The sequence below is a fragment of the Molothrus ater genome, chromosome Z (genome assembly GCF_012460135.2).
Source record: "Molothrus ater isolate BHLD 08-10-18 breed brown headed cowbird chromosome Z, BPBGC_Mater_1.1, whole genome shotgun sequence".
Classification (NCBI taxonomy): domain Eukaryota; kingdom Metazoa; phylum Chordata; class Aves; order Passeriformes; family Icteridae; genus Molothrus; species Molothrus ater.
The window spans coordinates 26996700-27011848 of NC_050511.2; the positions used below are offsets into that span (position 1 = coordinate 26996700).

Sequence of the window (15149 nt, forward strand, 5' to 3'; positions counted from 1 at the left end):
AAGAAAAGTCTGACTGCATAGACATTTAGAAGAAATATTTTTTAAACCATCTCTGTTACTTTTTAAAGACTACACTGCAATTTTTTATAAACCTACATTGTGCTAAATCTTGGTTTTGCACCACAATGTATGGCTACGTAAAGCACTTATGCCAAAAATACCAGAATGATGGAAGCTAACAGTGCCCTTCATTCCATGGGCTGTTCGACTCTCAGTACAAATTACAGCCCATAATCACAACAAACATACCTCTCTACTACTCAGGGCTGCAAAATGCCTAACTAAAACTTACAATAACCTGTTAAGAAAATACGGGTAGAGAATGAGTGGGTTAATTTCTTAAGACGATTTTAACAGAAATCTTGGGTATAAGGGAACAGGTGAAAAAGTCATTAGAGTGGAGTTAGTAATTGTGTAAAACAGTTTTGCACTTTGTAGCAAAATTCCTAACCCTAATGGATACCAACTTTACAAGTCAGCAAAAATTAAAAACAGAATTCAAAAGAATGGAGGTTTTAGTTTTTAAGAAGGTTCCAACTGCCTGGTGAACATCTACCATAGACCTAGATTTCAGTGGAGTTTGAACTCAAGTCCTACAGTCTCCACGGGAAAAGAAAACAAAGAGAAAAATTAAACCCAAATGGAACACTGTATGTGGATACTGGCCCATTCTGCCCACACTCAGTTTTCACAAGACACAAGATAGTTCTGACACAAGAATCATCTACAGCATTAATGAAGAATTACGCCTAAGTCTTACCTCAGCAAGGATGATATCAGCCTAGGCACTATGAGAACTGAAACTATATAAGAATAAACTGTCTCTGATGAGCAGAGCAAGCTCATACATGAACATAGCATATTTTACATAGTACAAATTAAAACAACCCACAACAATTTCGCCTAAACTAGAAATGTGCAAGGAATCACTACATTTAAACATGCTAACCTAGACTGCCTTTGGACAGCTGACAGAAAGAAATATTATCAAAATAAATAGTAGGTAAGATAGGTAAGGCATTACTAACACAACACCTTATGGGCTAAACTGTCTTAAACCACAAAGTATTGAAATACCACCTTGTAAACCTGGAAAGTGTTCCCATATAGTTCTTCTGTCAGCATATTCCTCTGCTCTAGAATGGCTTTGTCATTATATGCATATTCCACCACAGCAGATGCTTCGGCATGACGGAGCATTTTTTTCACGTGGCCTTTAAAACTTTTTATTATTTCTGCAACTTGTGCTTTTGTTCTGTTTTACAGGGAAATATAAATAGTAAGAGTTAAAACTTCTAGAGATAAGCTTACCTATTGATAGTTTTATTTTTAGAAACACATTTAGGTAGTAAGTTTTATCACAGAAACCGTGAAATTTATGAATCTGAATCAGCCTTATGGCACTCGGGAAAATATGTAAAGAAAGCTGGAATGTGGGAAAATTTTGAGGGAAAGTAAACAGTGAATAAATTCTAGGGAATAACAAATGCCATACTGAAATGCTTAGCAAAGAAAATTTTTTAAAACCACTGTTTTATATACACCAAAGATAACTCTGACAAAAAATCTAACCATTTTTTTTGGTCATGTTTTCCTTGACATGTACAGCATTAGCTTTATTTCTTGCAAAAGGAAAAATACTGATAGCATCCCCCTGCCTTTACTCCATAATATTACAAAGGTGTTGCCAAAGACATATTTTTTATTCATGATCGATCCACTACAGATTAAGAAGGAGCATTCACACTGGAAATGAAACAACACTGATGAGCAAATTCACTTGATACTCACCCATACATAAGAAACTTCTTCACAATATTTCTGGAATATTTTGACTTGCTCAACTCTATTAGGCTATCTAGAAGAAGGGAGAAACATTCAGCTGGCTTATTTTTCACTACATTAACTCCATGAAATGATAAGGCATTATTTAAATAAGTATGAAGAGTTCACTAGAAATGATGCATCAGTTCAGAAAAAAAGGTAAAAATATTCAACAGAAAACAACATGGTTTGTTAAAATCCTTCCTAACCAGAATAAAAAAGCATATAAGTAAAATGAAAGTACCTTTCAATTCTTCAAATGTCTCTTGCCTTTGCTTCTCATTACCATACTGAATAAAGCACTGGATCACCCGGGTTGAATCATGTGCAAACGCCAGCTAAAGGACAGATATTTTGTTACTCTAGGCCATTCAAAAGGCAGCATGCCCCATAATTATTTTAATGTATGTGCTCTCTGGTATAGTTTCATCCCACACGTAATGCCAGTTATAAAATTACAAAAGCAGTTACCTGCTTATAACAAACCAAGACTTAAGGGTTTTTACCCCTTCACAAGTACTCTATCAAAGAAAATACAGACAACAGCTGCTGACAATTAAGGACAAGCATTAAGGTTTTCCATACTGAAATAAAACCATTAAATGGTATCTCCATTTTGTTCCTCTTCTTCATAATTTCAGAGTAAGTATGATGAAACAGTTCCACTTCAGCACGGAATATGAAAAGCTCAACACGCTCCTAACTGCAAATTTATACATTTCAAGAATAAAGCAGAAAGACTGTTTAGTATGATTAAGCATGAGGACACTAACTTCCCTAGAAAACTGCAAAGCAACAGTTGTGACTAATCAAACCTCTGAGCTCCTGACCCCCAGCTCACATCAAATTTCACAGGACTAAAGCTACTTGGCTACTTTTACAACAGCCAGCTGACAAAGCATCCCAAGACTACTGTCCTGAAATACAGGTGCCAAACACAGTCTTTCAGCCCTGTTTTTATTCTTTTTACTCACAGTTTCATCATTCATTAAAGAAGAATTTATGAATTTGTGCACTATGCCATTAGTATTTTCTTACATTTTTAATTTTCCCATGAAGAAGCTTCTGTAGTTCATTCATCAGCTTTTCTCGTTTCTCCTTATTGCATTTCTTCCTACAAGCAAAAAAAATCTAGTAAAACAATTCTAATTGAGGAAGCAGCTTTTTTGTAGTATGATTCACTTGTATCTATAAATTAAGAAGCAAGACAGTACAAATAAAACCAGGTTGGCTTCTGCCAATCCAAATTTATACTGTCATTCCTTAACCCTGTACAGAGATGTGATTAAGCTGTTTCAGTTTGTGGAAATCAAACCAGAATTCCACACTTTATTCTTTTTTTGACTAAATATTTCAAAAATATTTTTTGAAACATAAACTCAAATTTGCAGTCAGAGTTGCTTACAGGTCCAAAAATCTGTAAGCATGCAAAGCACAAACACTCAGAAGAAGCAAAATTAACTTTTCTTGCTGGGGGCACCAGTTCTACAATTACACCCTCAGACAGAAATAATGAACCTTCACATAAAACTCATGTAGTAATCCCACTGCAGAATCAGGGTAAATCAGTGCATGCTCTGTATTTCAGGGCTGAAAAAACCAAAAAAATACAATTTCTTAAGCAATTACTCACAAATTTATGAATTTTAGCCTAAAATACAAGTTCAATCCAGACATTCCTAGGACCACAGGTTACCATACTCTGTTTGATCTACCTACAAAATTGCATGCAATGTCACTGTTCACTCAAAGAGATTCAGTTTGGAAATATAGTTTTACAGAATTACAAGATAAGAAAGATGGTATTCTGGCAATTTATGACTAGAAGTCAACAGAGTGGAAGAAAAAAAGTCATTACCTTCTCATGCTTTCCCATATTTGTTTAGATTTTACAATTATGTCGTAATTACTTTTATCATTAATTTGTCTGGTTTGCTTTAACTCTTTCCTTTTCTTTTTGAAGTCATTCCAATTTGGCTTCTTAGAATCTGACCCTTAGGGGAAAAAAAATATATTTTCTACAGTCAATAAATAAAAGAGCAGCAATAGAATTCTTTACCAGTCTAAACTGTGGCAGTTCTATGACTTGAATTACTAACAATTCAGGGCCTTTGCCTGCAGGTACCCAGCTAGCCATAAATCTTGAAGGAGTATGCTAAGCTAGTAATCTAGACGACTGGGAGAACAAGGCAAACAATAAATTTTCCTCAAAACTGTCACAGGATGCATCACAAATCCCTTAATAGCTTGAAAGTTGACTGAAGATGTACTTAGCACCTATGGCTACCCCAATAATTCTCCATTTTAGTTTACTTGTAATTCATGCACACCTTACCCCTCTCCCAAAAGGAGAACCCTAACTCAAAGATACATATCTGAAAACTCTATAAAAGAAGTTAAACCCTTTTTACATGCCTAATCTTTTTACTCAGTCAAATTCCTTAAGCATGGTATTTTACTATACAACCCTTGTACACTGCCACACAACAAACTGGGGCAAAATAATGTTATAAAAGGGCCACAGTTTATGCATTAAAGACACCACCTAAAATTTGTATAGCTTAAAGCACTGTTCATTGGTATTTAGCAGCATGTACTTAACTATTTTAACCAATCGAAAACTCATGTTTTCCTTTTTACAAAGCATATTATTGATTTTTATATCACTCTCCTAAAGCAACAGTGACAAGAAAAACTTGTAATGCTTTGAGAACAGTGCAATACACAGAGGCTTTCATTTATTCTTACGAACAACATTTAAAGGTTTGCTGTGGGTTTACTTTTTTTAAAGCAGGCTAATAAACACATTCTACTGCTATTAGATTTTCAGAAATCTAGTGCATACATATTCCATGTGAAGCCATTCTGCAAACATGCAAGAACAGCAGTAATAAAATACTCGAGACAATCAACAGTCCTTCAAGCAAATGACATATTTCTCCAGAACTTCAGAACCCCTCATTTAAGTTCCCACTTCTCATTTTACAGCACTGATTAACTGCCCCAGTAGAGCTTTACTTTAGAGGAGAGGATGGGAAAGGATGAAGATGTCAAGCAGAAGGAATTAGTTTGAAAAAGAAATCCATTTAACATGATTATACCAGACAACTATTTAGGCTTTCTGTATAAACATCAGAAAAAAAAAAAAGCTGTAAAACATAAAAGCAGTGTTAACACCCATTATGCTTTTTTTTCCCTTAGAGGATGTGACCAGATAGTCTGGACCACAGAAAGGAAATAGTGTAAGGGATAATCAACTTTGTTTCACAAATTTCTGTTCCAAAGCTTATAGCAAGTACTTTTAGAACAGTCCAAAACACACCATGGAAAGCTCTGTCTTTGCAAATCATGTGTAACAATTGCCAGTTTCTAGCTAACCACTTAACGCTGCCATTAAAATAAACAGCTTTAGGATAGTATGACAATTTTAAAATTTGTCACTGTGTCTTTACTTTTGACTTCCAAGAAAACTCCAAACTGTTGATTTTCATGACTTGACTAAGCCTCAAGCTTAGTCAAGTGAAGTAATTTTTCCTACAGCAAAGATTAAACAGAAAGTTAACCTGGAGTTATTCAGCCAATTTGGAAAGGCAGACAGAAAGAGGAAAATCTAGATAAAAAACGTGTTTTCCAAAACCTGGTTTCCCTTGATATCCAGGCTTAAAAATCTGCTCACCTCCCTCTTCACCATCCTGGCATTTTCTCTTCTTTGCAAACTTTTCTGGTTGCTGTTTATTCTTGAATTGTTTGACAGTAGTTTTGCCAGGTCTTAACTGTCCTTTAACAAATTTCTTGGAAATGAACTTCGGCTTTTCTTCCTCATCTCCTCTGTTAAAAACTTTCTTTGGTGGACCTGAATCTATTAACCAACACAAAAGAAATTAAAATGCTATCACATAGCTACTGTTGCTCCAAAATAAAAAAACGATTAAAAATTACTGTGACAAGAATTAAACTTCTTTCTAATAACAATTCTGTATTTAACAAAAATTATTATGTGCTTCTCAAAGCTGATGTTTTCACTGCAGCCCCTGGTTGTCTATGTTTTCTCTAGGGAAGTTCTGCCCAGGCTTTATCTTCTGGGCAGCAGTGTAACAGCTCAGGCATAAAAAGGATTATTTCATAGTAGCAATTTCACCATCCCCAACATCAAAGTCATCAATCTCCAAATCCCCACTCCTTTCATAGTTCATGATCAGAGCTGTTTCAACATCATCTGTTTTGAGGAAGCAGAGAAAGGCATTTTCTCAATCCTAACCTGCAGCAGGTTTCCGTCTAACTTCACCTCTCAGATAATTTTGTCTTAATGTAGGAACACCTAGTCTAGAATCAAAAGGTTATCAACTTCAAATTTTTAACTAAGAATATTTCAGGTGAATCAAACAGAGATGAAGGGCTTGCAATACAACCTGTTTAAAGCATTTCAGCAAATTAGCGGCTCATACAGTCTGTACAGTTTTGAACACAAGACAGAGTTAAAGAATGGCTGTGGCAGGGAGGCACCTCTCAAAGTCATCTGCTGCAACCCTCCTGCTCCCACCACAAGGCCACTCAAAACCAGGACCATGTCTGGGTGGCTTCTGACTGTCTCCAATGTGGTAAACTCCACCATCTCCAGGACAACCTGTGCCCGTGTGCAGTCACTCCTGGAGTGTGGAGGTTTTCCTGATAGTGAGAAGGAATCTCCTGTGTTTTAGTTTGTGCCCACTGTTCTCTGGTCCTGTCACTGGGCACTACTGGAAAAAGTCTGGCTCTGTCTTTGAACCCTCCCTTCAGACACTGTACACATTGAGCAGATCCCCCTCAGCCTTGTCTTTTCCGTGGGACAGGCTGAACTGACCCAGACGTCTCAGCCTTTCCCACCAGAAGAGACGCCCCAGTCCCTTCACCATCTTTGCAGCCCTTCACTGGGCTCTCTGCAGCATGTCTGTATCTCTGTTGCACTGAAAAGCCAGAGCTGGGCCACAGCACTTCAGGTGAAGCCTCACCAGGGCTGAGGAGAGGGCAAGCACACAGCCCTCAATCTGCTGACAGCACTCCTGCTAATGCAGCCCAGGATGCAGCCAGCCACCAGAGCATACTGATGGTTCATGTCCAGCTCCGACCACCAGGAGCCCCTGGGCTTTCCCCAGTATTTTCCAGTGCATGATGGAGCTGTTCCCTTCAAGCTGCAGGACTTTGCTCTTTGCTCCTTGAAGAACTTCACTGGCTTCTGCCATCCCATTCATCCAACCTGCTGACATCCCCCTGGAGGGCAGCATGACCCTCTGGTGCATCTAACATTTGTTGCAGTTCTGTGCCACCTGTAAATCTGCTGCACTTTGCCCCATCATCCAGGTCCTCTATGAAGCTGTTGAACTAAACTCGACCTTGTACCCACTCCTGGGGTCCACTGCTAATCAGTGGTCTCCAAAGAGCACATCAGTCTCTGGACCCAGCTGTTCAGCCAGTTTCAATCCACCTCACCAACTGCTCTTGCAGCCCTTAATTCATCAGCACCTCTGTGAGAATTTCAAAGGAGAGAAGACACTGTCAACGTCTTACTGAAGTCCAGGCAGACAACATCCACTTCTTTTTGTTCATCTGCCAAACTAATCGTTTCAAAACATGAATTTACCAAGAGAGATAAGATAAAGAACTCCAAGCATTCCAGTACACAACTGTAACCATTAAATCAGGGCTACTACTGACGACCTTCTTACCATTATCTTTTTTAAATCTCCTTTTCCCGTGCGGCGCTTTTCCACGAGGTCCTTTCCCACTCTTGCCCACGAACTTCTTTTTACCCCTGTTCTCCATCGCGGCAACACTGCAAACGGAGCAAGACACAACATTACTGCACCGCCGCGGCTTCCCCATGAGGGAACGACAGCCTGCGCCTGCTGCTTAACATCCATGGCCAAGTCAAACCCTCACAGTGGATGGTGGCGTACCAGAGGCCGCGCACAGGCAGGCAGGCAGGCAGGCAGGCTCGGCCCGGCACATCCGCCGTCCCCGCTGTCCCGGCCGCCCTGCCCCGGCCCGCCCACGGTCCCCGCTGTCCCGGCCGCCCGGCCCCAGCACACCCGCGATCCACGAGCCCGCCGCTCTCACCGCACACGTGCGGCCTGGCCGCGCCTGCCGGCTGCGTGCGCTGCTGCCGCGCGACAGTGCCGCGCTGCCGTGCCGTACAGCGCGCCGCCACGCGCGCGGCCCCCCCCGGTGCGGGGCGGGGACGGGGAGGGGACAGGGCGGGACGGGGTTGGGACAGGGCGGGACAGGCGCGGGGAGAGGCTGCGGCCCTGCGGAGCGGGAACTGCTGGGCAACGGGGCCCTCTGAGCCAGCAGTGTGCCCTTGTGGCCAGTGGTGTCCTGGGGGCACTAGGAACAGTATTCCCAGCAGGTCCAAGGAGGTGATCCTTTCCATCTGCTCAGCCCTGCTGAGGCCACACCTGCAGTGCTGTGTCCAGGTCGGGGCTCCTCAGGACACGAGAGACATGGAGCTCCTGGAGCTCCTGGGTCCAACTGAGAGCAAGAGGGGTGACTGAGGGACTGGAGCATCTCTGAGGAGGAAAAGCTGAGAGAGAGAATTCTGTTCACAGAGTCGTAGAATGTGCTGAGTTGGACAGCACCCAAAAGTATCATGAAGTCCCATTCCTGATGCTGTACAGATACCCCCCAGAATCACACCATATATCTGAGAACATTGTCCAAATGCCTCCATCAAGCTTGGTACTGTCACCACTTCCTTGAGGACCCCATTCCAGTGCCCAGCCACCCTCTTTTTGAAGAATCTTTTTCCACTGTCCAACCTAAACCTCCCCTGACACAACTTCAGGCCATTCCCTCAGGTTCTGTCACTGGTCACCACGTGTTCCTCCTCTCAAGATGTAATTATTGGCATAGGAAATTTTTTTTCTGTTGGGATTTTGTGTGATAATTATTTATTTTAGAGGAAGTACCAGGTTCGGTTCTGTGCTATTTCCTGAACTCAGGTGTATTTCATGCTTTGTGGCAATATCCTCCTTTATTAATGCTGTTACGAGTGTTTGATTAATGTACATTTGAGAATCTCCGTAGTCAGAGATCACCTCAGCATTGAAAACTACCCATAACTCTGAAAATAAGTCTCTGCTTCCCCTTGCATCAGTGAAGAAATGCTAAAGATTGTGATTTCTGCACAGATACTCACAAAAGCTTACTGTAGAAAAAAAAAATCAAAAATAGCAATTCAAAGGAAAAGCTTAACACTAACTTTTGTTCAGAGGCCATTAAACATAAGACTTATTATCTTAAGTTTCATTGAGCCATTGAGCATTGCTTTGTTGGCAGTAGTTTGAAATCATGATCCACTGGATATCTGACTACAGACTAACCAGTTACACGAGGAACATCTAAAACCTCCTGCAAAAAAATGCTGAAGTCCCAGCAAAATCGGGCTGAAGTCTCCATTTAGTGTTGTGAGATCACATGCCTGAGAAATGGCTAATCTGGGCAGGGGCAGCCACTGAAAGATATTTTTATACTTCCCGCTCCCTTTTCTTTGTTTTCTTGACTTTACTTTTGTTTCTTTTTCTTCTGTAAATATGTCCATCAGAGTATCACTAAAATCAGTGTGGGTTCAACCTGGGGAGCTGAACCTGAGCAGTTAACAGGTATTCAGTGACCTCTTGGATGCTTACAGCAAGAAAGTAATTTTACTGCATGACTCTCCTGTTGAACTCTTGTCCTCTATCCTGCTGACTCTCCAGCTACACTGTGACAGTGCATCTTTCCCCAGTTTTAGCTCCCATCTGATCAATGCACAGTTGTAAATATGTGTGTTTTCTAATTATGAAACGTAGAAACATGTATCTCACATGCCAGGGCTTAAGGAAGAATAAAATGCATGCAGTCTGGAGACTTACTCTTCCAACCTCTAAATGCCTTTTTTCTCCTCCCTCTTTTTTTAGTTTTTTTTTTAATCTTAAAAAAAGAAGCAAGCACAACATGTAGAAATTTAGTTAGGCAAATTAACACCAAGAAAATGAACATCATAGTTATTTCACTGCAGTTAGACCCAGATGCATCAAAGTTGTTTTTTGATATCACAGTTGTCATAATTATTGCAAAGAATTCTTTGGGTCTAGCACACGCAACATGCAGTGAATCACTGGTTCTCTTAAATGCATTGATTAATACTATTCCTATACTATTCCTAAGGACAGAAGAGTCTAATGCCACTTGAGATAGATAGACATTCAAAATGAATGCTACTGAAAATACAACTTACCATGAATTGCTATGTATATATCACTGCGTACAAAAATTTAAATGTATCTGTCTGGGGTGAATGTAAAAAAATCAACTGTATGCAGCTGATAAGCCACAAAAAAGCATTTCTTACTGCTGTAATTTATTGAAGATGAGCCTACTACATGACGATGAATCCAACCTGACAGTGCTGTCTGCTGGCTGTTGTTTTCCTCCCTCTCATTTACTTTCCTCCTTAAAAAGATGTGAAATTTTCACACAAAATTCACAGTGTAAGGTTTTTCCCCATAGAAAATAAGTGTACAGATTGAGACTGAAATGTGAGATCAAGACAGACATACAGGTCACTAGGAGATACAACAAATCTCTCAGCTGAATTCAGATTTCATGTACTCCTTTCATTATTGGCAAGGGAAACTTGCCAGACTCTCGAGAACTGAACAATGGCTGCCTGGTATTTGGATTCGGACATTCCTGGATTTGTTGCCTTCTCACAGAGGCCTCAAACCACCAATCTCTGTACAGACTAAATTTGGGAAGGATAAATAGTCAACTATGTGACATTGCATCAGAAGTCTCATTCCACTCCTTGTGCAGGGTAGAATGATAATTTCTGTTATAATTCAAAAGCAGCACACCACATAAAGCAGTATTTTTTTAATTTTATACTAGAAGTCTCTCACCTGCTGTATTAAATGCTACTAGAAATAACAAGCCAATTATTGTCTGATGCTACCTTCAGTGGTTTCATGGCCTCACCCAGGAAGCTCCAACCATTTACAATTCCCACAGTTTTAGGGACTACTTTCCATAATGTCATAAACTGTCTTTAACAATCTGCAAATGACCTTTGACTTGGAGAAAAATCTCTGAAATTACAGCTGTTTCTTAATTATTTTGAGCAACATGTAACTTCCTCAGAGGAGGAGGGTCTGTTTTCCAGGGGCTTTTCATTCAAACCAGCCTTTCAACGGCATGTGGAAGGCTAAAGGTTGATCATGTTCTGCTAGAGGTAACACTGCAGTTATGTTTTTGGTATTAAAATTATATCTGCATTTCTGATTTCACTCTAGCTCATTTGTTCAGAATGAGGCCTACATATATTAATGTGCTAGTGGATGGCATTACATAGTGAGAGATCTCATTAAAATCTGTTCTACAGCTCTATAGATTTCTTCATTTGCTAGGTACACAAATGAAAGATAGATACTTATATAGGTTGTACTATCAAAACTTCTCACAGAGCTACAGAAAAGGTGAAAGACAAACATATCCTGTAATTTTTATCATGCTGTGCTGGGGGGAATTTACAGATATGTTCTGTTAGACTTCTATAGGGATAGAGAAATCTCAGAACACTTATAAAGGGTATGCAAGATGGCTCTAGGTTCATGTCTCAAAATGAACCAAATTGCTGAGTCCATTGAGAGAAAATTGCAGTATTTAACAGACTTCTGTGGTGAGCCACAGGATTATCCTCACACAGGGAACTACCTGGAAAGAGGTGCTGAATTTTTAAAGCATGAATGCTGCATATTGCTCAAAGATCTTCTAATATGATACATTCACATCATGAACATGATGTGGGTTTTGTTCAATAACCTAGAATATTGGTAAGAATATTTTTAAAAGTAAGACCAGTGAACTTATGCGAGCTTACTGTAAAAGAGTAAAAACAAATGCAAAGAAATAGTTCTTTCTCTATCAAATGATCTCTCAGGAATAAAACTGAGTCTGGTACAACTGAAGTTTAAATATTAGTGCAAGCTAAATTTCAGATTAAAGAAAAGAGCTGGAAGGACAATATTCCCTTCTCATGTGACTCACATACAGTGATGCACAGCTGCAAACTGATTTTATACAACTAATACAACTGATTTTATACAACCAGTAGGTCTATTAGTAACCTCTGTTTTCAGATGCTTCATTATGATATATTATATCCATATGTATAAATGGATGAAATAATAAAGTGCTTCTAATAAAAGTATACAATTCTACAGCTTACAGCACTAGCTGAACAAAGTAAACTTAATAAATTCCAATATATTTTCTATTTTACTCTGTAGTAAAAACTATTGTAGTAAAAACTATTGGCAGCTTTTTAGTACTTAATAAAGAGTTTTATGAAATTGAAAATGTAAGCACAACACTCAGCCAATGTGTGTCAGAAAAATATCACTGGAATAAAGCCAGGAAATCAGTTCTCTGTGGTATTACTGAATTTGTTAAAAAAAAAAATTATTTCAGATTTGGATTGTAAATCTTTTCATCTTGATTTGCAGCTGTGCAAGCAAGTGTGAAATGCTGCCAAATCCACTGTTGTTTACTTTGCAAAGGCAGAGGCTTTCTTTTGCTCTTAAGTATAACATCTCAGACCATTGCCTTCAGGGAAGTGAAAGGTTTCACTGCCTGGTGAAGTCCAATCTCTTCTTTTTACCTTATGCTGTAAAATTAGTAGGGAGTTGTTTTAAATCAGAAAAAAATGTCCAGAACTGTCCCTTCCCTACTATCCATCCAGTGGTACAGACGTAAATATTTGCATCTGTCAGGCTGTATGTGTTGGCAGAATGTCCCACTGTGTACAGGAATTAACGTGTCCTAGTTTAAAACCTGTAATTTTTTAAAACCTTACAAATGCTCTGTAAGTTATCTCTTGCTATTGAATATGCCTTTTTTTTTTTTTCTTTTGAGAAGTATTCCTTGCCTTTGCTTTTTCTTTCAGAGTTCTGGTAATTGTTATGGGAAGGCAGGGGATGAATGGAAAAGAATCAATTCAAAAAAGAAACTTAATGAAGCCTCACAAAGAAAGTCTATTAAATATGGTTAGTGCTGTGGCAGGATTTCACAACCAAGCACTCTAAGAACTAATGTATATAAGAAAGGTAGTCAACATTGTTGAACTCAATATGGTTAATTGCCTAGCAACTATGAAAAAAAAGTTATCCTTTACTTTCAATTTTCAAACCAGAATACCACTTCATATAACTTAGGGTATTTCTAGATGTAACACACAACTTGAACATTTTACTTGGTGCTTTCTTACAAACAAGTGATAGCACTCTGAAAGTGATTTCTACTTCTTTTGTTGCTTCAAAACTTACTAAAAATTTCTTTTGCTTGTAAATAAATAGACTTGTATCATCTTTAAAGTCACTCATGCAATGGGTGCTGAGAATAAGAACAGAGATTTTAGAAAACAGTAAACTTGCTCATAATTATCCTCACAAAAAGCTTTTAGACTTGAAACCACCATTAGCCAAAGCAAAAACGTAAGAAAGCTAGGCACTGTCAATGTCACTGGTCAGATCTAAGGAAACTGATATTTTTTAGTGCTGCACTTTTGATATGCCGATGAAAATTAATTAATTTTCATCAGACTCCATGGGTATTTGTTTTGTAGCATTACTGTGAATTTTCATATATGTCTGAGTCAAAAATACAAAACAGGAAACAATTAATGTGTTTTCCATTGGTACTTCCAGAAAAAAAATTAGCTCCACCAGCTGCATTTGCATATTTTTATGCTAAATACAGCATAAGAATGAGAATAGAGCACAGCCTGTTTTACTTATAAATCCTCTCTTCTTCTTCTTCTTCTTTTGGAAGAATTGATGGGCTTCTTCCTCCTGCTTGTTTTGATCTGTAATTAACAGCTTTTCTTATAAAATACGCTGCTGTAAACACCTAATTAAGGTCCCTGCTCAGTTGGAAGGGATTGCAGCAGGTAGATTTTTTTTCCTCCATTTGCATTTAAAACAGAAAGGACCGTGTCCTTCATTTCCAACGCCAATATACTCACTTAGCAGAGTGCATCTTGGCATACTGCGGATTCCTCCAGTCATGCATAACAAAAGGAAACAGCAAGGGATGTAAGTACATATTAGTTCAAGTAAATGTCAACTATTTTGTCACAGCACTAAATCATTACCGAAGTTATATAAAGCTTTTGTCTTTTGCTCTTTGTCACACAGCCTAAATAGAATTTTGACTTACATAAGTAACCACTGCTAATACAAAATAACAATGCCTGCACAAATACAATAAACTGTAACTGTAATAATAAGGTCAGAAACCTGTTCTTCTACAGTAGGTGTACTTTATTTCCTGTCCTACAAGAGCCGACCACCACTGTAAAATATAATGGTGTATTTTAGTGAAAATAATTTCTTACCTAGAAAAATTGAGCGTTCATCTTCTTTTGCAATGATACGACATAGAATACTAATTTCTCTCTCCTCTTACCACTCAGGCAACTTCAACAAATCAGGAAATCATAGGAAATGAAAGTTTGTCTTTAATGTGAAACATAATTCTTTACAATAGAAGTTTCATCCTTAAATAACACTCACCAAGGTGGTCCTATACTTAGTTTTCTCTTCCAAGAGATATTTCTGGAATATACTGAAAAGGTCTATAAGTGCAAAAAAGGGATAACTCGGATATTATGGGGAGACAAATTGACTGAGATTTCAAAATGTTAAGATAAAGAACTCCCAGAGTTGTAGACAGATGAAAGAACTGCTGATTAACAACTGCCTACTCCAAAACGGAGGCCTTCTCAGTAGATAGTTTAAGTCAGTTCTTCAGTCTGCCGTTTTCTTAACTGTTATAACTGATGCAGATTTTCTGGTTCCTTTTATTAATATTAAAAATGTTACTATCAGCTGTTAAACTAAATAAAAATGCACATATGTCAATTTTCTTGTAATGTATGTACTATCATCAATTCTTGACACTTCTAATTTCAAAGACTAATAAAAGGGAATTATCAAGACAAATTAACGGAAGTGCATTTCAGAACTTATTGATAAACATCACCCCTCTTGCAGAAACATACCATAGAATCAGCCCTCACATAGGAACATGTTAGTTCCAAGAATCACTGACATATCTGATGCATATTTTACAAATCTATCAAAGACTGTTCTATTCAGGCAAGAAACAATAACTTTTGTCCAGAGATTAATCACTCAGAGAAAATAAACAGTGGGTTTCTTTGACTTAGAGGTTGCTCTGTTTATTATAAGATGAACACATTTTAGTGTCCTCTTCTGCAATGCTCATTTGGGTAAGTTGAGCTAAGAAGGTAT

General features: G+C 38.5%; 1 protein-coding gene across 3 annotated transcripts in view; it reads right to left on the reverse strand.

The window, feature by feature from the left end:
• PUM3 (pumilio RNA binding family member 3) overlaps window positions 1–15149 on the reverse strand; it is a 70384-nt gene that overhangs the window by 16648 nt on the left and 38587 nt on the right. The window contains exons 1-8 of one of the 3 annotated variants that reach the window (XM_036403493.1): window positions 7918–7973; window positions 7527–7633; window positions 5501–5683; window positions 3683–3818; window positions 2863–2938; window positions 2069–2162; window positions 1792–1858; window positions 1081–1255 (exon numbers count right to left, since the gene is read on the reverse strand). In XM_036403493.1, coding sequence (XP_036259386.1) covers window positions 1081–1255; window positions 1792–1858; window positions 2069–2162; window positions 2863–2938; window positions 3683–3818; window positions 5501–5683; window positions 7527–7623 — 828 coding nt within the window. In that variant the 5' untranslated portion in view covers window positions 7624–7633; window positions 7918–7973. Of the gene's footprint in view, window positions 1–1080; window positions 1256–1791; window positions 1859–2068; window positions 2163–2862; window positions 2939–3682; window positions 3819–5500; window positions 5684–7526; window positions 7634–7757; window positions 7835–7917; window positions 7974–15149 lie in introns of those variants that run through there. The other 2 variants (XM_036403494.2, XM_036403495.2) reach the window with 2 other exon arrangements.